The following is a 26,529-nucleotide window of genomic DNA, read 5'->3' as shown; positions in this document are numbered from 1 at the left end:
TCTCTATCTATAATAATATTCAAGATAATAACCAAAAACTGCAAAATTTCCTTAAAATTACCAATTCAGGGGCAGCAACCCAACAACAGGTTGTCAGATTTGTCTGAAAATTTTAGGGCAAATAGATCTTGACCTGATAATCAGTTTTAAACTATGTCAGATTTACTCTAAATACTTTGGTTTCAGAGATATAAGCCAAAATCTACATTTTACCCCTATGTTTTATTTTTAGCCATGGCGGCCATCTTAGTTGGTTGGCGGGGTCATCGGACACATTTTATAACTAGATACCCTAATGATGATTGTGGACAAGTTTGGTTAAATTTGGCCCAGTGGTTTCAGAGGAGATTTTTGTAAAAGTTAACGACGACGGATGACGACGACTGACAACGGACGCCAAGTGATGAGAAAAGCTCACTTGGCCCTTTGGGCCAGGTGAGCTAAAAAGGATAATTTTACTTGTTTTACTACAAGGTCAGTAGATTAAGATATATGGTAAACAGTTATTAAAATTAAAGTCCTCTAATAGGCAGGGGAAAATGTACAACCAATTGATACATACAAGTATATCAATAACTTCTCATCAAGATATTGGAGAAAATGCATCAATTTGATATGTCTAACATATAATAAAGGAGCATGTATGTGTTGATAAAGAAAGAAACAAAGTAATGACAAAAACTCAATCTCATGAATTGAACAGTTAACAAACATAACATATATATTTTATAACATTTTATTATTTCTCAGTATACATATGATAACTGCCTCTATAGAATTTTCAAAGTCAAATCTCAACAATGAAAATTCTCATCTTATACATTAAAACCAAGTAGCAGGTTAAAGGATCATAATATGTCACTAATAATAAGGTACAGATGAGATACTCTCCAAACATAACAAATACGAATAAAAGGAGATGTGGGGTAAACACAAAAATCCACTTCAAATAAATCAATCTATCTTATAAAAGTTTTTATTTGTTTGCTGTCATATTGGAGAGCAACTCGCACAAATACCTTCATAAACCAAATAAATTCAACTTGTTATAATCATCTTTAGAAAAAATTTATTTATCTTTATTTCAAATTCATTACTACAATTTTGTAAGGATCTTTCTTCAGACTTGGTTGGGCCATGTTCAATTTTGGGTCAGTCAAATAAGTCTGCCATCTAACATGGTGGTCAAGGAAAATAACTCCTAACTCAAATTACATCAATCAATAGAAAATTATCTATACAATGTATAAAATCATTCATTTTGCTATATCAGAGTTGTTTAACTGGTATTACTACATCATTTCAAATGGGAAGCGTCTTGAAAATGAACCAATTAAGAAATTCAACTTCAATCATGTTTTCCACCAAACCTCTTAAATGACATATTGACCAGTCAGAAAGTCCAATGCAACTTCACTTCTGAATCAGTTCATTATCATAAAACATGTTTGCAATATTCATTTATTAAGGACAAATATTTTCTGGCATCAATTTCAAGTTTTCTGTGTAATCTTGATGATAAAATCAAGTATTTCCTCCATTTTATATTCTTTTATTTGTAACCGACCAAATCAGAGATTGATGCCAGCATGTACTTGCATATAATACAATTGTTTCCTAATTAATATACACATAAACAAGAATGTGTCCATAGTACACGGATGCCCCACTCGCAATATTATTTTCTATGTTCAGTTGACCGTGAAATTTGGGTCAAAACTCTAATTTGGCATTAAAATTAAAATCATAGGGAACATGTGTACTAAGTTTCAAGTTGATTGGGCTTCAACTTCATCAAAAACTACCTTGACCAGAAACTTTAACCTGAAGCGGGACAAGACGGACGGACGGACGAACGAACAGACGCACAGACCAGAAAACATAATGCCCCTACTACTAGCATAAAAATATACATCTTTTTTAATTGTACATGCATAGTGACAGTGATATAAGAAAATACTGTGTAGGTGTTCAACTTCATAATTAGCAATAAAAAAATGCAAAATGAAACACATGCATATTTTCTAAAATTAAGCTTAGCAACACGAAAAGTTATATTTGTGATAACCTGATTTTTATCTTGGCAGACTAGTTGAAAAGTGATAAAATACATAATGAACTTGAAAAATTTCATTGAAGCATCTAATGAAAGCTTCAATGAGTTGAGCTTTTTTTAAATGCATTCAATACCGGACATGAAAATGAATCAACATTGATTTAAATATATACATTGATGCATCAACATTTCAAATCTTTAAAGTTAAATGATATCAATGTGTATTGTAACTGTTAAATTAATTATATTCACAGAGTTTAAATTTCCCTATTTCTATAATTGAAGGTTTTCTGTTAATCCACGATTGTGATCATCTTAAAATATCAAATTTAAACGATGGGAAATTTTTCATGATTTTAACCTAATTATCAAAAAGGTGAAAACCCTCCCTTGAAAATTTCCCACCTTTCAGTATACATAAGGTGATTCAGGTGTCTGGATGATTTATGCTGAGATTGTTATTGATGTACCCTCAATTCCAGTATTTTTTTTTTGGACCATAAGTTTGTTTATTTAGTTTTAAACATAACATAAGAAACAATCATACTCTAATATTTTTGCTGATGAAATGAAAATGATCTTACTCTTTATCGCAGTGATCTTACCAAAAGAAAATATGCAAAAACGAAATTTAGCAAACATTTGTCCATGAGTAAAAAAAACTATATTATGAAATAGCTGATATCTTTCATTCCATGATGACAGTCAGTTTCTTAAATGCTTTAAATAAGATTTTTTTTTTAATCTATGTAACATGCATAAAAAACATCTTGATGGTTACTATATATATATCATTAAATAACATTATGACAATGACATGACCTATATGATTTCAAAAAAATAAAAAAATAAGTAACTGTTGTTAAAACCTACAAGAACAAAAAAAATTGGACATTAGAGATTTGTTTTGTTGAAACTATGAAAAATCAACTTTAATGGTTCTTTTTTTAATGAATGTCTATTTTTAATCAATGTCTTTTACTTCTGAAACTGTACATGCAACAGTAGACACAAGGTGATTCACCTAAAAATCACTCATTCTAGTGAATTTTCACATTGAAGTTGATGATTGTGTTTGAATCACTGGGAAATATCTCTGTATTAAAGGAGAAGATATGATAAGACTACATTTTTGTCCCATTGAATTTGAAAATCAGAAGTATTATCAATCTACCTTATAACGTCCTTCAGAAAATTAGTCTCTCCGACATCAGTATTCATATTTTTGAATTTTGTCTTACATACATGTATTAAAGGATGTATTTAGTATGACGTCCATTATCACTGAACTAGTATACATATTTGTTTAGGGGCCAGCTGAAGGACGCCTCCGGGTGTGGGAGTTTCTCGCTGCATTGAAGACCCATTGGTGGCCTTCGGCTGTTGTCTGCTCTATGGTCGGGTTGTTGTCTCTTTGACACATTCCCCATTTCTATTCTCAATTTTATGTATAGGCATTAGGGCTTCTAGATTATTCCATATTATTAAAAACATTTTGAGATCTTGTCATTAATACATTGTATTTAGATATGAGGAAAAACTTTACCCTTAAAGATATTTTTCTACAAAATGTATTTACCAAAGATGTAAATGTGTATAATATATCTTTTTGGGTAATGTCCTTGCTCATACATTCTTTTACCAAAAACTATGCGCAAATGGCCATTTTAGGTTAAATACGTTAATTTTCATAGTAACATCACATTCTATACTGAAGTTTCCAGATTAAAGCAACTGGTTCGTTTATCAATACAATTAGGTGTCAGCATGATTTTTAAAGGCTTGAATAAGTTAAATTTCATTGTATGTAATATAAGTATTTGTTTCCTAATCATCAAACATTAACTGCATTTTTCATACCATATTAATCCCTTTTAAGATTCCCAGTTCCTGACTTTATATCAACCAAATCAGAAAGCCTCAAACTCTTTATTACAAAACAGAGTTTGTGACATGCAATATAAAAATAAGAAGATGTGGTATGCAAGACATAATTCTGATATTCAAAGAAAGCTTTGAAGCCACTTTTTTTCTTATCTTTAAAATACTAAAATGTAACAAATTACAAAATTCAATAAAAAAAAAGATAATTTGCCTTTCAGAATCCAAAGAACTATGAGTCATTCTGCTGTTCATTCACCAATTTAAAAGTAACATTACTCTGACATGTCAAAAGCTTTAGATTCTGAAACAGCAAATTATGTGATCAGCTGACATAATTCACATATAAAATTTTGTTTCCTCTAGACTGTTATGGCTGTTCCATTTGAATGGTAGGAAGGGACTTCCAAAATTCACCCAAATTTAACTTGCTATCTTTTTTAGGAGTAATATTTACAGACATCTAATCATAGATGACCCATGACCTATGTCCAAAAATAAAACTTCCCTTCCTCATTCATTTCAATGGATTAGCCATTCTGTAAACCAACTTATTTTCGTGATTACTTTATTTCGAGTTTAGCCCTTTCTAGGCACCTTCATAATGATTTATTTTCACAACATTCTAATTTCCTAATGTATTTATATGAGGAAAGATGAAAGTTTTACATATTCAAGTTATTTTTCTATTCACAAAAGATGCAAATATAAATCACTCCCGAAAGTTAGCTGGTTTACAGTATACAATAATATTGTATATAACTGGTTTACAGTATACAATAATATTGTATATAACTGGTTTACAGTATACAATAATATTGTATATAACTGGTTTTACAGTATACAATAATATTGTATATAACTGGTTTACAGTATACAATAATATTGTATATAACTGGTTTACAGTATACAATAATATTGTATATAACTGGTTTTACAGTATACGATACTATTGTATATAACTGGTTTACAGTATACAATAATATTGTATATAACTGGTTTACAGTATACAATAATATTGTATATAGCTGGTTTACAGTATACAATAATATTGTATATAACTGGTTTACAGTATACAATAATATTGTATATAGCTGGTTTACAGTATACAATAATATTGTATATAGCTGGTTTACAGTATACAATAATATTGTATATAACTGGTTTACAGTATACAATAATATTGTATATAACTGGTTTACAGTATACGATAATATTGTATATAATTTATGTTTTCTGTCTTTTTGTTGAGGTTCTGGTCTGTCGTAATGGTTTCCTCTTCAGTGAACTCTGCGGTGAAGTTTCCACGACCCTTTCTGTCATTAGTAATCTGCTATTTCTAGTCACGTCCTTATCTTCCTTCAGTTTTGTTATTTCAGAATAAATATCTTCAAACTTTACGTCATATTCTAAAATCTTTTTATTCAGCTCATTTATTTTCTTTTGTTGTTCATTAATAGTTTCTGTCTGATCATTTAATTTCTTCTTTTGATTCTGAATTTTCTTCTCCTGGTCCAATGTTTTTTTACGAGTTTCTAACCAGCGATTTTTCATATCAGTTATCTCCCTTTTGTACTGTGTAAGAACAAGAGATTGTGACCTGAACTGTCCATTCAGTCTGGAGAGTTCATGTCTTATTGGAGGACCTCTTACTGCTGATGGTGTTGTTAAAGATATCACAGGTGATGACTGACCTAAAACAGAATTAGATAAGCCAGTGAATATGTGATATTCAGGATTCAAAAAGGATGATAAAATGGAGAGGAATATCTTTAAAAATTATGGTGGAATCATTATTTATAGGGTACTTATTCTAATGGGTTTCTTGGGTACAGGTAAATTAAGAATTAAGAGTATTCTACAAAATACAAATTTCCTTAAGGCTTGTTTGGAAAATGTCAGAACAATATTAATGAAATTAAGGATCCTGAAAAATACAATTTCCTTAATTCAGAATGTTGATATCAATGAATAATAAATGTATCTTTTGTTATTTAATCAGTTGCAGTCCAATTTGCAAGATCAAATGTCTTCGATTCCAAGGGCTTTTTTCACCAAAAAAATCTTACAATCAATTTTCATAAGATATACTGAAATACTCATGACTTACAAGTATTTTTTGAACATTGATAAACAAATTCTGATAAATTGTGCCAAATACAGGTAAGGGTATATATCTTTGTCTGGAGATGAAACAATTAGAAAACCTTTTAAAAAATTATTTTGGTTTTTGTATTCAAACTAAACCTTTTTCATTTTTTTGTTATTCTACCTGATGTATCAGGACTACTACAAGAATCATTAAAAGGATAGGGTAACGGCAGATCAGGAAGTCAGTGTGTATAGATTATTTTACCTGATGTATCGGGACAACTACAAGAATCATTAAAAGGATAGGGTAACGGCAGATCAGGAAGTCAGTGTGTATAGATTATTTTACCTGATGTATCGGGACTACTACAAGAATCATTAAAAGGATAGGGTAACGGCAGATCAGGAAGTCAGTGTGTATAGATTATTTAACCTGATGTATCAGGAGTACTACAAGAATCATTAAAAGGATAGGGTAACGGCATATCAGGAAGTCAGTGTGTATAGATTATTTTACCTGATGTATCGGGACTACTACAAGAATCATTAAAAGGATAGGGTAACGGCAGATCAGGAAGTCAGTGTGTATAGATTATTTTACCTGATGTATCGGGACTACTACAAGAATCATTAAAAGGATAGGGTAACGGCAGATCAGGAAGTCAGTGTGTATAGATTATTTTACCTGATGTATCGGGACTACTACAAGAATCATTAAAAGGATAGGGTAACGGCAGATCAGGAAGTCAGTGTGTATAGATTATTTTACCTGATGTATCAGGACTACTACAAAAATCATTAAAAGGATAGGGTAACGGCAGATCAGGAAGTCAGTGTGTATAGATTATTTTACCTGATGTATCGGGACTACTACAAGAATCATTAAAAGGATAGGGTAACGGCAGATCAGGAAGTCAGTGTGTATAGATTATTTTACCTGATGTATCAGGACTACTACAAGAATCATTAAAAGGATAGGGTAACGGCAGATCAGGAAGTCAGTGTGTATAGATTATTTTACCTGATGTATCGGGACTACTACAAGAATCATTAAAAGGATAGGGTAACGGCAGATCAGGAAGTCAGTGTGTATAGATTATTTTACCTGATGTATCGGGACAACTACAAGAATCATTAAAAGGATAGGGTAACGGCAGATCAGGAAGTCAGTGTGTATAGATTATTTTACCTGATGTATCGGGACTACTACAAGATTCGTTAAAAGGATAGGGTAACGGCAGATCAGGAAGTCAGTGTGTATAGATTATTTTACCTGATGTATCAGGAGTACTACAAGAATCATTAAAAGGATAGGGTAACGGCAGAGTAGGAAGTCAGTGTGTATAGATTATTTTACCTGATGTATCGGGACTACTACAAGAATCATTAAAAGGATAGGGTAACAGCAGAGCAGGAAGTCAGTGTGTATAGATTATTTTACCTGATGTATAGGGACTACTACAAGAATCATTAAAAGGATAGGGTAACGGCAGATCAGGAAGTCAGTGTGTATAGATTATTTTACCTGATGTATCGGGACTACTACAAGAATCATTAAAAGGATAGGGTAACGGCAGATCAGGAAGTCAGTGTGTATAGATTATATTACCTGATGTATCGGGACTACTACAAAAATCATTAAAAGGATAGGGTAACGGCAGAGCAGGAAGTCAGTGTGTATAGATTATTTTACCTGATGTATCGGGACTACTACAAGAATCATTAAAAGGATAGGGTAACGGCAGATCAGAAAGTCAGTGTGTATAGATTATTTTACCTGATGTATCATGACTACTACAAGAATCATTAAAAGGATAGGGTAACGGCAGATCAGGAAGTCAGTGTGTATAGATTATTTTACCTGATGTATCGGGACTACTACAAGAATCATTAAAAGGATAGGGTAACGGCAGAGCAGGAAGTCAGTGTGTATAGATTATTTTACCTGATGTATCGGGACTACTACAAGAATCATTAAAAGGATAGGGTAACGGCAGATCAGGAAGTCAGTGTGTATAGATTATTTTACCTGATGTATCGGGACTACTACAAGAATCATTAAAAGGATAGGGTAACGGCAGATCAGGAAGTCAGTGTGTATAGATTATTTTACCTGATGTATCGGGACTACTACAAGAATCATTAAAAGGATAGGGTAACGGCAGATCAGGAAGTCAGTGTGTATAGATTATTTTACCTGATGTATCGGGACTTCTACAAGAATCATTAAAAGGATAGGGTGTAATGGCAGATCAGGAAGTCAGTGTGTATAGATTATTTTACCTGATGTATCGGGACTACTACAAGAATCATTAAAAGGATAGGGTAACGGCAGATCAGGAAGTCAGTGTGTATAGATTATTTTACCTGATGTATCGGGACTACTACAAGAATCATTAAAAGGATAGGGTGTAATGGCAGATCAGGAAGTCAGTGTGTATAGATTATTTTACCTAATGTATCGGGACTACTACAAGAATCATTAAAAGGATAGGGTAACGGCAGATCAGGAAGTCAGTGTGTATAGATTATTTTACCTGATGTATCGGGACTACTACAAGAATCATTAAAAGGATAGGGTAACGGCAGAGCAGGAAGTCAGTGTGTATAGATTATTTTACCTGATGTATCGGGACTACTACAAGAATCATTAAAAGGATAGGGTAACGGCAGATCAGGAAGTCAGTGTGTATAGATTATTTTACCTGATGTATCGGGACAACTACAAGAATCATTAAAAGGATAGGGTAACGGCAGATCAGGAAGTCAGTGTGTATAGATTATATTACCTGATGTATCGGGACTACTACAAGAATCATTAAAAGGATAGGGTAACGGCAGATCAGGAAGTCAGTGTGTATAGATTATATTACCTGATGTATCGGGACTACTACAAGAATCGTTAAAAGGATAGGGTAACGGCAGATCAGGAAGTCAGTGTGTATAGATTATTTTACCTGATGTATCGGGACTACTACAAGAATCATTAAAAGGATAGGGTAACGGCAGAGCAGGAAGTCAGTGTGTATAGATTATTTTACCTGATGTATCGGGACTACTACAAGAATCATTAAAAGGATAGGGTAACGGCAGATCAGGAAGTCAGTGTGTATAGATTATTTTACCTGATGTATCGGGACTACTACAAGAATCATTAAAAGGATAGGGTAACGGCAGATCAGGAAGTCAGTGTGTATAGATTATTTTACCTGATGTATCGGGACAACTACAAGAATCATTAAAAGGATAGGGTAACGGCAGATCAGGAAGTCAGTGTGTATAGATTATTTTACCTGATGTATCGGGACTACTACAAGAATCGTTAAAAGGATAGGGTAACGGCAGATCAGGAAGTCAGTGTCTATAGATTATTTTACCTGATGTATCATGAGTACTACAAGAATCATTAAAAGGATAGGGTAACGGCAGAGCAGGAAGTCAGTGTGTATAGATTATTTTACCTGATGTATCGGGACTACTACAAGAATCATTAAAAGGATAGGGTAACGGCAGATCAGGAAGTCAGTGTGTATAGATTATTTTACCTGATGTATCGGGACTACTACAAGAATCATTAAAAGGATAGGGTAACGGCAGATCAGGAAGTCAGTGTGTATAGATTATTTTACCTGATGTATCGGGACAACTACAAGAATCATTAAAAGGATAGGGTAACGGCAGATCAGGAAGTCAGTGTGTATAGATTATTTTACCTGATGTATCGGGACAACTACAAGAATCATTAAAAGGATAGGGTAACGGCAGATCAGGAAGTCAGTGTGTATAGATTATATTACCTGATGTATCGGGACTACTACAAGAATCATTAAAAGGATAGGGTAACGGCAGAGCAGGAAGTCAGTGTGTATAGATTATTTTACCTGATGTATCGGGACTACTACAAGAATCATTAAAAGGATAGGGTAACGGCAGATCAGGAAGTCAGTGTGTATAGATTATTTTACCTGATGTATCGGGACTACTACAAGAATCATTAAAAGGATAGGGTAACGGCAGATCAGGAAGTCAGTGTGTATAGATTATTTTACCTGATGTATCGGGACAACTACAAGAATCATTAAAAGGATAGGGTAACGGCAGATCAGGAAGTCAGTGTGTATAGATTATTTTACCTGATGTATCGGGACTACTACAAGAATCGTTAAAAGGATAGGGTAACGGCAGATCAGGAAGTCAGTGTCTATAGATTATTTTACCTGATGTATCATGAGTACTACAAGAATCATTAAAAGGATAGGGTAACGGCAGAGCAGGAAGTCAGTGTGTATAGATTATTTTACCTGATGTATCGGGACTACTACAAGAATCATTAAAAGGATAGGGTAACGGCAGATCAGGAAGTCAGTGTGTATAGATTATTTTACCTGATGTATCGGGACTACTACAAGAATCATTAAAAGGATAGGGTAACGGCAGATCAGGAAGTCAGTGTGTATAGATTATTTTACCTGATGTATCGGGACAACTACAAGAATCATTAAAAGGATAGGGTAACGGCAGATCAGGAAGTCAGTGTGTATAGATTATTTTACCTGATGTATCGGGACAACTACAAGAATCATTAAAAGGATAGGGTAACGGCAGATCAGGAAGTCAGTGTGTATAGATTATATTACCTGATGTATCGGGACTACTACAAGAATCATTAAAAGGATAGGGTAACGGCAGAGCAGGAAGTCAGTGTGTATAGATTATTTTACCTGATGTATCGGGACTACTACAAGAATCATTAAAAGGATAGGGTAACGGCAGATCAGGAAGTCAGTGTGTATAGATTATTTTACCTGATGTATCGGGACTACTACAAGAATCGTTAAAAGGATAGGGTAACGGCAGAGCAGGAAGTCAGTGTGTATAGATTATTTTACCTGATGTATCGGGACTACTACAAGAATCATTAAAAGGATAGGGTAACGGCAAATCAGGAAGTCAGTGTGTATAGATTATTTTACCTGATGTATCGGGACTACTACAAGAATCATTAAAAGGATAGGGTAACGGCAAATCAGGAAGTCAGTGTGTATAGATTATTTTACCTGATGTATCGGGACTACTACAAGAATCGTTAAAAGGATAGGGTAACGGCAGAGCAGGAAGTCAGTGTGTATAGATTATTTTACCTGATGTATCGGGACTACTACAAGAATCGTTAAAAGGATAGGGTAACGGCAGATCAGAAAGTCAGTCTGTATAAATGATTTTACCTGATGTATCGGGACTACTACAAGAATCATAAAAAGGATAGGGTAACGGCAGATTAGAAAGTCAGTGTGTATAGATTATTTTACCTGATGTATCGGGACTACTACAAGAATCATTAAAAGGATAGGGTAACGGCAGATTAGAAAGTCAGTGTGTATAGATTATTTTACCTGATGTATCGGGACTACTACAAGAATCATTAAAAGGATAGGGTAACGGCAGATCAGAAAGTCAGTGTGTATAAATGATTTTACCTGATGTATCGGGACTACTACAAGAATCATTAAAAGGATAGGGTAACGGCAGATCAGGAAGTCAGTGTGTATAGATTATTTTACCTGATGTATCGGGACTACTACAAGAATCATTAAAAGGATAGGGTAACGGCAGATCAGAAAGTCAGTGTGTATAAATGATTTTACCTGATGTATCGGGACTACTACAAGAATCATTAAAAGGATAGGGTAACGGCAGATCAGAAAGTCAGTGTGTATAGATTATTTTACCTGATGTATCGGGACTACTACAAGAATCATTAAAAGGATAGGGTAACGGCAGAGCAGTAATTCAGTGTGTATAAATGATTTTACCTGATGTATCGGGACTACTACAAGAATCATTAAAAGGATAGGGTAACGGCAGAGCAGTAAGTCAGTGTGTATAAATGATTTTACCTGATGTATCGGGACTACTACAAGAATCATTAAAAGGATAGGGTAACGGCAGATCAGGAAGTCAGTGTGTATAGATGATTTTACCTGATGTATCGGGACTACTACAAGAATCATTAAAAGGATAGGGTAACGGCAGATCAGGAAGTCAGTGTGTATAGATTATTTTACCTGATGTATCGGGACTACTACAAGAATCATTAAAAGGATAGGGTAACGGCAGAGCAGTAAGTCAGTGTGTATAAATGATTTTACCTGATGTATCGGGACTACTACAAGAATCATTAAAAGGATAGGGTAACGGCAGATCAGGAAGTCAGTATGTATAGATGATTTTACCTGATGTATCGGGACTACTACAAGAATCATTAAAAGGATAGGGTAACGGCAGATCAGGAAGTCAGTGTGTATAGATTATTTTACCTGATGTATCGGGACAACTACAAGAATCATTAAAAGGATAGGGTAACGGCAGATCAGGAAGTCAGTGTGTATAGATTATTTTACCTGATGTATCGGGACTTCTACAAGAATAGTTAAAAGGATAGGGTGTAATGGCAGATCAGGAAGTCAGTGTGTATAGATTATTTTACCTGATGTATCGGGACTACTACAAGAATCATTAAAAGGATAGGGTAACGGCAGATCAGGAAGTCAGTGTGTATAGATTATTTTACCTGATGTATCGGGACTACTACAAGAATCATTAAAAGGATAGGGTGTAATGGCAGATCAGGAAGTCAGTGTGTATAGATTATTTTACCTAATGTATCGGGACTACTACAAGAATCATTAAAAGGATAGGGTAACGGCAGATCAGGAAGTCAGTGTGTATAGATTATTTTACCTGATGTATCGGGACTACTACAAGAATCGTTAAAAGGATAGGGTAACGGCAGAGCAGGAAGTCAGTGTGTATAGATTATTTTACCTGATGTATCGGGACTACTACAAGAATCATTAAAAGGATAGGGTAACGGCAGATCAGGAAGTCAGTGTGTATAGATTATTTTACCTGATGTATCGGGACAACTACAAGAATCATTAAAAGGATAGGGTAACGGCAGATCAGGAAGTCAGTGTGTATAGATTATTTTACCTGATGTATCAGGACTACTACAAGAATCATTAAAAGGATAGGGTAACGGCAGATCAGGAAGTCAGTGTGTATAGATTATATTACCTGATGTATCGGGACTACTACAAGAATCATTAAAAGGATAGGGTAACGGCAGATCAGGAAGTCAGTGTGTATAGATTATTTTACCTGATGTATCGGGACTACTACAAGAATCGTTAAAAGGATAGGGTAACGGCAGATCAGGAAGTCAGTGTGTATAGATTATTTTACCTGATGTATCGGGACTACTACAAGAATCATTAAAAGGATAGGGTAACGGCAGAGCAGGAAGTCAGTGTGTATAGATTATTTTACCTGATGTATCGGGACTACTACAAGAATCATTAAAAGGATAGGGTAACGGCAGATCAGGAAGTCAGTGTGTATAGATTATTTTACCTGATGTATCGGGACTACTACAAGAATCATTAAAAGGATAGGGTAACGGCAGATCAGGAAGTCAGTGTGTATAGATTATTTTACCTGATGTATCGGGACAACTACAAGAATCATTAAAAGGATAGGGTAACGGCAGATCAGGAAGTCAGTGTGTATAGATTATTTTACCTGATGTATCGGGACTACTACAAGAATCGTTAAAAGGATAGGGTAACGGCAGATCAGGAAGTCAGTGTCTATAGATTATTTTACCTGATGTATCATGAGTACTACAAGAATCATTAAAAGGATAGGGTAACGGCAGAGCAGGAAGTCAGTGTGTATAGATTATTTTACCTGATGTATCGGGACTACTACAAGAATCATTAAAAGGATAGGGTAACGGCAGATCAGGAAGTCAGTGTGTATAGATTATTTTACCTGATGTATCGGGACTACTACAAGAATCATTAAAAGGATAGGGTAACGGCAGATCAGGAAGTCAGTGTGTATAGATTATTTTACCTGATGTATCGGGACAACTACAAGAATCATTAAAAGGATAGGGTAACGGCAGATCAGGAAGTCAGTGTGTATAGATTATATTACCTGATGTATCGGGACAACTACAAGAATCATTAAAAGGATAGGGTAACGGCAGAGCAGGAAGTCAGTGTGTATAGATTATTTTACCTGATGTATCGGGACTACTACAAGAATCATTAAAAGGATAGGGTAACGGCAGATCAGGAAGTCAGTGTGTATAGATTATTTTACCTGATGTATCGGGACTACTACAAGAATCATTAAAAGGATAGGGTAACGGCAGATCAGGAAGTCAGTGTGTATAGATTATTTTACCTGATGTATCGGGACAACTACAAGAATCATTAAAAGGATAGGGTAACGGCAGATCAGGAAGTCAGTGTGTATAGATTATTTTACCTGATGTATCGGGACTACTACAAGAATCGTTAAAAGGATAGGGTAACGGCAGATCAGGAAGTCAGTGTCTATAGATTATTTTACCTGATGTATCATGAGTACTACAAGAATCATTAAAAGGATAGGGTAACGGCAGAGCAGGAAGTCAGTGTGTATAGATTATTTTACCTGATGTATCGGGACTACTACAAGAATCATTAAAAGGATAGGGTAACGGCAGATCAGGAAGTCAGTGTGTATAGATTATTTTACCTGATGTATCGGGACTACTACAAGAATCATTAAAAGGATAGGGTAACGGCAGATCAGGAAGTCAGTGTGTATAGATTATTTTACCTGATGTATCGGGACAACTACAAGAATCATTAAAAGGATAGGGTAACGGCAGATCAGGAAGTCAGTGTGTATAGATTATTTTACCTGATGTATCGGGACAACTACAAGAATCATTAAAAGGATAGGGTAACGGCAGATCAGGAAGTCAGTGTGTATAGATTATATTACCTGATGTATCGGGACAACTACAAGAATCATTAAAAGGATAGGGTAACGGCAGAGCAGGAAGTCAGTGTGTATAGATTATTTTACCTGATGTATCGGGACTACTACAAGAATCATTAAAAGGATAGGGTAACGGCAGATCAGGAAGTCAGTGTGTATAGATTATTTTACCTGATGTATCGGGACTACTACAAGAATCGTTAAAAGGATAGGGTAACGGCAGATCAGAAAGTCAGTCTGTATAAATGATTTTACCTGATGTATCTGGACTACTACAAGAATCATAAAAAGGATAGGGTAACGGCAGATTAGAAAGTCAGTGTGTATAGATTATTTTACCTGATGTATCGGGACTACTACAAGAATCATTAAAAGGATAGGGTAACGGCAGATTAGAAAGTCAGTGTGTATAGATTATTTTACCTGATGTATCGGGACTACTACAAGAATCATTAAAAGGATAGGGTAACGGCAGATCAGAAAGTCAGTGTGTATAAATGATTTTACCTGATGTATCGGGACTACTACAAGAATCATTAAAAGGATAGGGTAACGGCAGATCAGGAAGTCAGTGTGTATAGATTATTTTACCTGATGTATCGGGACTACTACAAGAATCATTAAAAGGATAGGGTAACGGCAGATCAGAAAGTCAGTGTGTATAAATGATTTTACCTGATGTATCGGGACTACTACAAGAATCATTAAAAGGATAGGGTAACGGCAGATCAGAAAGTCAGTGTGTATAGATGATTTTACCTGATGTATCGGGACTACTACAAGAATCATTAAAAGGATAGGGTAACGGCAGAGCAGTAATTCAGTGTGTATAAATGATTTTACCTGATGTATCGGGACTACTACAAGAATCATTAAAAGGATAGGGTAACGGCAGAGCAGTAAGTCAGTGTGTATAAATGATTTTACCTGATGTATCGGGACTACTACAAGAATCATTAAAAGGATAGGGTAACGGCAGATCAGGAAGTCAGTGTGTATAGATGATTTTACCTGATGTATCGGGACTACTACAAGAATCATTAAAAGGATAGGGTAACGGCAGATCAGGAAGTCAGTGTGTATAGATTATTTTACCTGATGTATCGGGACTACTACAAGAATCATTAAAAGGATAGGGTAACGGCAGAGCAGTAAGTCAGTGTGTATAAATGATTTTACCTGATGTATCGGGACTACTACAAGAATCATTAAAAGGATAGGGTAACGGCAGATCAGGAAGTCAGTATGTATAGATGATTTTACCTGATGTATCGGGACTACTACAAGAATCATTAAAAGGATAGGGTAACGGCAGATCAGGAAGTCAGTGTGTATAGATTATTTTACCTGATGTATCGGGACTACTACAAGAATCATTAAAAGGATAGGGTAACGGCAGATCAGGAAGTCAGTGTGTATAGATTATTTTACCTGATGTATCGGGACAACTACAAGAATCATTAAAAGGATAGGGTAACGGCAGATCAGGAAGTCAGTGTGTATAGATTATTTTACCTGATGTATCGGGACTTCTACAAGAATAGTTAAAAGGATAGGGTAATGGCAGATCAGAAAGTCAGTGTGTATAGATTATTTTACCTGATGTATCAGGACTACTACAGGAATAGTTAAAAGGATAGGGTAACGGCAGATCAGGAAGTCAGTGTGTATAGATTATTTTACCTGATGTATCGGGACTACTACAAGAATCATTAAAAGGATAGGGTAACGGCAGATCAGGAAGTCAGTGTGTATAGATTATTTTACCTGATGTATCGGGACTACTACAAGAATCATTAAAAGGATAGGGTAACGGCAGATCAGGAAGTCAGTGTGTATAGATTATTTTACCTGATGTATCGGGACTACTACAAGAATCATTAAAAGGATAGGGTAACGGCAGAGCAGGAAGTCAGTGTGTATAGATTATTTTACCTGATGTATTGGGACTACTACAAGAATCATTAAAAGGATAGGGTAACGGCAGATCAGGAAGTCAGTGTATATATAGATTATTTTACCTGATGTATCGGGACTACTACAAGAATCATTAAAAGGATAGGGTAACGGAAGAGCAGGAAGTCTTGTTTTCAGAGTTGGTGCTATTTTCTCTTCAAAGTGTTCCATAGCCATAGAAGAAATATCTCGTAACTCTTGTAAGAACTCATGAGCCCGAGGAGGCTGGTCTGTAGTTGGTTGTTTTGTTGTTATCTGTAAAGCTTTTAAAATCTTCAACAATTCATCAAGCACCTGCAAAATATTGTTTCTCACTTAATTTTTTTTTAACTTATAAAATTGTTATATGTTTTATCTATAAGATGAGTATAAACAATATCTATTTAGATCAATCATCACATAACAATTTGATAGAAATTTATAAAAATAAATATCAAGGATTCAGAAACAAGAAAATCTGTCTCCATAGCCACTTAGTATATTCCACATGTACATTGTACAATGACATAAACAATTCTTGCCTGTGTTTGAACCTCTGAGGTTGTCTCAGCAAAAAACACTTCAGTAATATTCATGTTAAGTACAGTATTTCATATACATCATGTACATATTCACCTTTGAATTGCTTTTCTTATTTAATGTCATTTTTCATATCGGTTCTGCAATTCATCTTTTAGTAAGACCATTTCGAGTTATTTCTTTTGGGACAAAATCAAAATTTTTATGGCCGATATTTTATTGAATTTGTAATTATGTTTGGGTAGCAATATACAGTTAGGATAAAAAAAGTGTGTGTAAACATTACAATAGTTTTTGGACCTATGGCCAGTCGGGATATGAAAATATAGTCAAACAGAAAATATCCCATAAAACATGTCAAAAATAATCTTGATAATCCTATAAACTGACTTTGAAGGCTTAATTAGTCATCAGCTGTCTAAAAATGAATTTTGTTGCACAATAACTTTCATATTTTAAAAATCCACCATGGCCAAAATGCGAAACCACACTCCTAACTGTGTATTGCTACCTTCAACAGTTTTGAAGCGACAGAGTACAAATACGGTTCATGATTGAATCTAATAATGACAACATCGATTTGTACTTCTATGAATTTTTTAAAAATGTAGACAACTTAAAAGGGAACCAGGCGATCGTTTGAGTTATAATTTTACAATCAGCTGTTTGTTTATATTTTCTATTTGTACTATTCAAAGGGTCAAGATGTAGGATTAGGTGTGAGTTTACTACGGCCCTTAATGTTATTGATTGAAATGAGGCAATTGCACTATCAAGATTCTATTAGCTGAGTCTAGAAGCGAAAATTTTATTACAAAAAAGAGTTAAATTAATAACCTAATATACATATATCTTTATTTCTTTCCAATAAATATGCAACAATGGTATATTTCGATTAAATCCCTTTCTATTACAGTGCCTTTATATCAATGTAAAAAGTGCCCTAAAAGTGTAGTCCTCTGTGGAAAGGGTGCGCCTAAAGTGTAGCCAATCGTGCTTAAAGTGCCCTTTGAGAAAAAAATACCCTGCCCTTTTCAAAAGCTGCAGGAAACACTATAATATTATTTGACATTTGACATGTTCGAAAAAAAATTCATAAAATGTCTATTTTTTAAACACAATAACCTGATGAATTTTGTAATCAGCTCATGGATTGACAACTAGGGATTTTAAGTGAATATGAATAAGACAAGTTAACAAAAGTACAAACTACTGTTTCTGTCATTTTATTCATGAGATAATTCTTCTTTTTTGGTCACTGCATTACATTTAAGATAAAGATTATTATTTTTTTTTATGGAAATGGAAATAAGTATCCTGTACCTGTAATTTTGTAAATTGCATCTTTTTAAATCTATTTTTTGATAGCACTTAATCATAATGTATGCAAACATTTAAAATATGATTTTCATTGTTATCTTTTTATTTTGTTGATTTTACGATATAGTGTAGATAACTTTTTTTTTAATGTGTTTGCATCTATCATACTGCAGATTCGTTATTATTTATGGGATATATGTACTAAATTTCATGGGTATACAATGTAGGTAAACCACAATTCTAATTATTCATTGGGGTACCAATTTTCTATTGGCTTGTCTGCAGAAGTTGGCAAATTCATAAATTCAGTTCTGAGTGGGTCAAACTTTTTTCTCTAACTATGTTGTGTCCATGATGTCTGTGTGCATTTAAACAGTTATAATAATATCTATTCGGAACATCACATATATAAAGCATTAGAGAAACATAATCTACCTCAATACCCTGTTGACTACAATATTCATCCACTCACAATATGGTCAATGGATTAATGGACATTTGAATTGTTTTACATTTGTCATTTCAGGGCCTTTTAAAGCTGACTAAACGGTATGAGTTTTACTCATTATTGAAGGTGCTAGGCCGTACCATGACCTATAGTTGTTAAATTCTGTGTCATTTGGTCTCTTGTAGAGAGTTGTCTCATTGGCAATCATACCACATCTTCTTATTTTTCATGTTTTTATATTGTAGTTGCATAGAAAATGCTAAATTTTAACAACAATAACTATTTTAAGTAAATATAATCCTCAACATGCCAAATGACATGCTCTGTACATTGTGTAGTATAATCAGTAAACTATAGTGTATTATATAATACCTTGCCAGGTATAAAGCAGCACAGGCCAGTATCAATGTATCTCATATAAGTCATACTGAGTAAGGAAAGACGTGTTTCTATTGCAGACAGTATATCAACATGTCTAGCTAACGCATGATTTCTACGTTCTGACTCTCGCCGTGGAAGCTGGCTTTTTACTTTCTTCTGTATCTGTGAATGAAGTCTGTCTACTCTGGTAAATCCTGTATTGAGCAGAGACTGACATCTCTTGTTGATTTGATGGCAAACCTGTTAAAATGTAGAGATACAAAAATAATTAATGCAGATATATATCTTTACCACTTTTACTCAGTCAAATATACTTGATACATTTGTACATGTACCAACTTCTTGAGAGAAACGAAAATAAATGATGTCAATGATCATGTGATTGGCTAATGCTAATGCGAACAAAATTTATTGAAATTTAATTACCATTGAAGCACATCTTTTCACATGTTTTTCTGAAAGATTTCTAACTTCAAAATTTGCTGACAGAATGTTTATTTTGAAATAATGGACTTTAAAAAAAAAGATAGATCATATGATCATCTAGTTGAAAAAAAGCACTGTAACTGATTTGTTATCATGTGAATACATACTAAAACCCTGGAAGACAATATTTTAAAAATTTACAGACTTTGTATGCTCAAATATGACTCCATAAATTACAGTAAAGTCTGACAAATTAGTTGGGATTGCAACATAATTTTATCTAATATATATATGGCAAACAATAACTCATATTCTTGAAAAAATTATTTTTTATTTAAGGAATGACTGTAATATTTTTTCTGTCTATTCGAAATAACATCAAAAATGTGGTGCACACTAAATAACCCGTGTAGCGGTTTATTTTAAAGTGTGCACCACATTTTTTATGTTATTTCGAATAGACAGAAAAAATATTACAGTCATTTCTTATAATTTAATTCTAAATTCCATTTTAAACCGGAGTAAACCATGAAAAAACGTTGATGACGTCACGGTCACATGACAAAATTATGTCTATGAGCTGATAAACAAAACAACGTCAGCCAATCAGAAGACGCGTTACATCCAAAATTAAATTATTGTTACATGTATATGTTTCACAAACAAATCTCCAACTAAGCCGGGAGGTTTTGGAATTGTAATTAATTGATTCCAGCCCATTTAGATATTTGACGCACACTGTTGCACTTAAAAATGGTAGATGTCAACTTTATTGCCGGTAAACAGATTTTGATTTCATCTGGTTTTATTGCATAAGGGTTAGGCAATCACATAATTTATATTTGTTTCTTCACGATTTTACCTTTAATTTACTGCAAGTAATGAATGAAAACAGAAGTCTTGTTGTTTAAAATTATTGACAAGAATTGTGTAAGGCCAAAAAAAATATATGCTTGTTTCCTGCATCCCGACTAACCCTAAATTGATTGCCTTTCCAAAAAATTATTCAAGAAAAAGCATTGAGAGCCTATTTGACTAGGAATCAAAATTTCTTCTGGATTATTCAATCAAATTTGTAACAAGATCGATTCATATCGAGTGTGGAACTTTTCAAACCATTGAAAATTATAAATGTATCAACACGCATGCACAAATTACATGATGCATAAGTGTACAACAGGACCAAACTTGGAGAAAACATGAAATTTTTCTGGATTGTGTTAACATTAAAAAAATAAAATAAAATGAAAACATAAAATAAAATCTAGACTGACTGACCCTATCTTACATGTCTTATAATGGTTGGAGGCAGGAAACAGACATGTGGCGTGATTGTCAGTTTGCTAAGAATTCCCCTTAAACCTATGCTATTGGCAGTCTAAACATGCTAAACTTGCATTGAGGTGAGAGTTTTTTGTGCTCCATGTTGAAGGCCTCACTGTGACTTTGAGACGAAGAACAGCAATAAAAGCGCTGTTCCTTTGCTTTATGCTTTTTTTGTTGTGCACATACTGATTTTCTGTCCTGGATGGATACCCTATATCCTTTCTTTTGTTTTTTTGGGACTAAAACCCTGATTTGGGTTTTTTATAACAGCTTAAGGATACTATCATTGATGATTTGACTCAGGTAGTGTATCTGGGATGTGGCCCATGGACGTACAGGTTTCTGATAAGGTGCGTCCAGTCAGAAAATCATGCATCTATAGAAGCCGACTAGCCGTCATGTAATATTGGAGCAGGGTTTTTGATCAAACACTTTTAAACTATCAATCGAGTTCATCATGTTCATTGGAGACAATGTTTTTCACTTAGCAGAAAATAAAATGTTTTCAAAAAACCACTATTGCCCTATATTTTATTGTGATTGCACTGATTTATCCTGGCCTTCACATTATCCTAGAAGAATATTAATTGTGGAATCTGACATTGTATTCACCAGAAGCAGTGTTCTCCCCAGGCCCTTAAAGTCCCACGGACCTGTGGTCCTATAATTTCCGAGTGTGGTCCTATCAGTCCCCGCACGGTCATATATTTCTGTTCCGTGGTGCTATAATTTTCGTTAAAAAATCATTAATTCGGTAAAATCTTGTGTGTATGGTAAAAAATTACAGGTGAAATTTAAACAGCACGTTGATAGATATATAGTTACAACGGGTGATTGATTTACCCGATGAGGGTTATCTGTTGCTGATTGGATTTAATCAATCATTAGCACTTGTAACTTGTTTCTTTTGTGTTTTAATTAATATGGAGATAATTTATGACTTCTAACAACAATTTGATGTCTTCACGCACCTCCAAAGCGTAGACCAGTGATGTAATCAGAAATTTTAATTTGGACACTAACAATGCCGATAGTTGTACACATGCCAAAAAATTGTTTATACATGTACTTGATAAAAGATTAACTGTTGGTCCATTAAATAATAATAATTGACAATTATGAAATTGAGAATGGAATCGGGGAATGTGTCAAAGAGGCAACAACCCGACCAAAGAGCAAGAAACAGCCCAGGGCCAATGCATATTTTTATTATGTATGAAACAATTTGTCCAAGCTAGCATCATATATCCTGTCTCTTTTAATGAGTCTTCCTTCTCTTTTACAACAAAAAAACTTTCGTTTATGACTGCCGGTTTACTTCTAGTATGGCAGTTGATTTAATGAGTTTTATACACCAGCCACAATTAATTTGGACCCTAAAGTTACTTCTATTGACAGTCACTGTCTGGGTACTTTTGAAAAGGTTCTGTCATTTCACCCAAAGGTATGATGAGTCTTTTTTAAAACAGCAAAAACAACGGTTTAATAATAAATCCATAAAGAGTTACTCCCCCTATTTTTGTCTATTTTGAAATTCTTATGTTAAAAATATGTTTACTACATCTTCTTATTTTTATATTTACTCATAGGAATATTTAAAACTTCACAAATAATTGTGAAATATGGAATGTAATTTAATAAAAAATAAAATTCTGTATACATACAGAAAAAATACATTGTAAATGAGAGGTTATATCTCCAATACTCCCAATGAATCAAACCAGTGTTATGTAGACAATGTACCAACCATGACAGGCCATTCAGCCAGTCAAGGTCATTTAAAACCATCCTAGTATTACAAATACATGTAGTAATAATAATTGATAATTCTCTGCATGACTATGACTGAATGGAGAATACAATTTCTTTCCCTGCAATAATGTCATCAAAACACAGTACAAAAGAAAAGAAAAACTCAAATGAATAAAAGGTAATAAAAAAAGAAAGAACCCTATGGGAACTAACCTTAAGGAGGATAGAGGAAAAGAGTTGCGAAGTGATGCATTTTATGTTCGATGAATATATCTAATTTGTCAACTTGATTACCCTGGTGCTATCTAAAAATCCTGGGGAGAACACTGCAGAAGTGTTACAGTGGAATTTCAAGTTCAGTTTATTAACATATTTTTTGGGAAAACTCAGAACTTTTTATCAATTGCAAGATAAGTTGTAGAGAAATATTCTAGTGCAGACGATAGGCTGTAATAAAGTGCGGGAAATTGTATCACATCAAAAAACGAATATTACCAGAGAGTAACAAATGTTATAAAATTAATTATCCTGCAAAGAAACCAAGATGGCAGATTTACAATGGAAAGTGTTCAGGATAATGTAAAGGTCAGGATTATACAGTGCAATAACAATAAAAGGTACTTGGAAAAAAGTGGTTTTTTGAAACATTTTTTTTCTGCTTAGTGAAAATCATCATCTCGAATAAATGCGATTGACAGTTTAAAAATATTTCATCAAAAACCTTGGTCCAATTTTACATGACGGTGACTGTAGGATGCATATGTAAGTGACTGGATTGCTTCCCTTGAATAGTAAATACTTAGCAGTAAGCGGTTAGCTGAGGAAGTACTTCTTTAGCTCAGTCGGTTAGAGCACTACCTTGTAACACAGAGGTCCCCGGTTCGAGTCACAAAGGAGACAAGGTGATCTTAATGAAAATCATGCTCTCAAGTTAAATTTGCGCCCAGGCCCCAACTAAAAAACCCACAGTGGTTAGAAAGGATTTCTAGCCAGGGTATGTGTTGTTAGAGTCATAATGGTATCATGGCTCTTGAGGTTTGGTAAGTGTGATGGGATTGCTTCCCTTGAATAGTAAATACATAGTCAGATGTAAGCAGTTGAGCTGAGGAAGTATTTCTTTAGCTCAGTCGGTTAGAGCGCTGAATTGTTACACAGAAGTCCCAGGTTTGAGTCCCGGAGGAGGCAAGGTGATATTGTAATGAAAATCATGCTCTCCCGTTATACATGTTATATGTACGCTCATGAGAACCCTTACAGTGTAGACAAAACATTTGACCAAAACTATTAACGATTACAATGTGGCAGGTCTCAAGGAGAATTATTTGACCTTCAGGTATATGATGTATAACTTCAATTTGTGGCAAGATGTTTTCCAAATTTTCAAAATCTGTCATTCTGAATGAAAATATGGCTAATTACCAAGAATCCGGGTCCGTTCGCGCCCAATCACGTTCGCCCCCATGCACGTTCGCCCCCTTTCACTTTTGCACCCTACACGTTCGCACCCAGAGTCCGTTCGCACCCTACACGTTCGCGCCCAATTTTTATTGGTTTTGTGTTTAATAATTTGTAAACGAGTTTTGGTAAGTGTATTGCTATAAATATATATTTTTTCATTGTTTCTAAATAAAGTGAGATTCTTACAAGGTTTTTTTTGTGTCATGGTAAATATATTGCTATAAACATTTTTTTTCATTGTTTTTAAATAAAGTGAGATTCTGACGACCAGTATTTTATTTTTGTGTTGAATAATTTTTAATCATGTTTTGGTTAGTGTATTGTTATAAATATTTGTTTTCATTGTTTCTAAATAAAGTGAGATTCTGACAACGTTTTTTGCATGTGTTGATAAAATCTTAATCATGTTTTGGTTAGTGTATTGCTTTAAATATTTCTTTTTTATTGTTTCAAAAGGAATTGGGATTATGAAAACGTTTTTTATATGTGTTGAATAATTCGTAATCATGTTTTGGATAGTGTATTGCTATGACTATTTTTTTTCATTGTTTATGAATGAAGTGGGATTCTGACACACATGGGATCAAAGGAGCCAAGCTGTTAAAAACAATTATCTTTCGTGTTTTTTTATTTAAAATTTTCAAAGTTTTACTCATACCAAGCTAAATACATGCAGTATTTACATCACAGCAAGTTAAAACAACCATGACAACAATCATGATTTTTAAACACTCAACAATAACACCAAATTAGGATGTGTATAAATACCAATTAACAGTAATCATACATAATTAACATTTAATAATTAATCATCAAATCAATTTAAAACAATATTTCATTTAAAAATTCCCGAATTTTTATTTATGAAAATAAAAATATTTTGATATAAAAATCTACAAAACATCCAAAAATTTATCAGGTTTTTTAATAAAAAAAAAAAAAGGGTGCGAACGTGTAGGGTGCGAACGGACCTAGGGGGCGAACGTGTGGGGTGCGAACGTGTAGGGTGCGAACGTGTATTGGGCGGGAACGGACCCGATACCAATTACCAATATCATGAATATTGTCATGATGAAGTTCATTCTGATTAACTGAGCTTTTCCATGTTTAGACTTAAAATAAAAAGTATATTTTGTTGACTTGATTTATATTCTATTGGGAAATCGAATCCAAAGGAGTAAAGCTATTCAATTTGGGTGAATAGCGATTGGTCACTACCTGTAAAATTATATGCAAATGGTCAAGCGAGTAATTTAACATTGTATTTCTACATAATTCTCACCGGTCGCAGTTCACTTATTTCGTTAAAAGAAAGATATGATAAAATGGTGTCTAATATCTCTTCTGGAATCGATAAAATTGTAGGAGTTTGGCATAACTCAGCAGTATCTTCGCTGAATATTTCTGAATTTCCTTCAGCCATTTTCGAAACCAGAAATGTAAAAAATTAGAGTCGTACCGGACATATCCTTCACAAATTACGGATTTACAATTTTAACGAGCGTATTGCTGATAGCCTAGTCAATTTAGCTCCTGCAACTAATTGAAACTTTAACACACGTTTTTTTAAAGTACAAATTAGAATGTAGACTTGTACTAACAAAGGATTTATAAATTCTTGTACTAACAACATACTAAAATACACAAACGATATAATTTGAGGAATTTTTTTTTGGGGTGACCCAACTTGGTTTATATATATACAAGGATTTCAACGGTATAGTATATAAATCCTTCGTTTATATGATAAAGAAGAACAAACAGTTATTTATGGTTACATTTAAGACTGATAGCTTTGTGAATACTGGAAAGATTATCGATCATTTTATTATGTAATCAACTAGTAATTACTAATAGTATTTATATTAAGGTAATCAGTTGGAAGTGACATATGTATTTTTATTTTAGAAAAATCACTGAAAACTGGAAATGAAGAAAAGAGGCTTGGTTAATTTATGGTTAAAACTTTTAAATATGATATTTATAAATGATAGACCATATCATCTTATGTTTATATATTCCTTTAGTTATCAAAAACTAATCTAATTTTTAGGTGATAAATGTGGTTTTAGGAACA

The 26,529-nt window shown here is 33.9% G+C and overlaps 1 protein-coding gene across 1 annotated transcript; it reads right to left on the bottom strand.

Annotated features, from left to right (window-relative positions):
* Positions 1-720: 720 nt before the first annotated feature.
* Positions 721-25,875, bottom strand: LOC127739351 (F-box only protein 28-like). The gene is made up of 4 exons (XM_052251039.1): positions 25,735-25,875; positions 19,482-19,730; positions 16,888-17,116; positions 721-5,631 (listed from the first exon to the last, which is right to left on the bottom strand). The coding sequence occupies exons 1-4, from the start codon at positions 25,873-25,875 to the stop codon at positions 5,165-5,167; spliced, it is 1,086 nt and encodes a 361-aa protein (XP_052106999.1). The 3' UTR covers positions 721-5,164.
* Between the last annotated feature and the right edge of the window lie 654 nt (positions 25,876-26,529).

Source organism: Mytilus californianus, unplaced genomic scaffold (assembly GCF_021869535.1).
Source record: "Mytilus californianus isolate M0D057914Y unplaced genomic scaffold, xbMytCali1.0.p SCAF_4, whole genome shotgun sequence".
Classification (NCBI taxonomy): Eukaryota; Metazoa; Mollusca; class Bivalvia; order Mytilida; family Mytilidae; genus Mytilus; species Mytilus californianus.
Note: the sequence above shows the minus strand (reverse complement) of the source record. Positions and strands in the feature narration are given on the sequence as shown.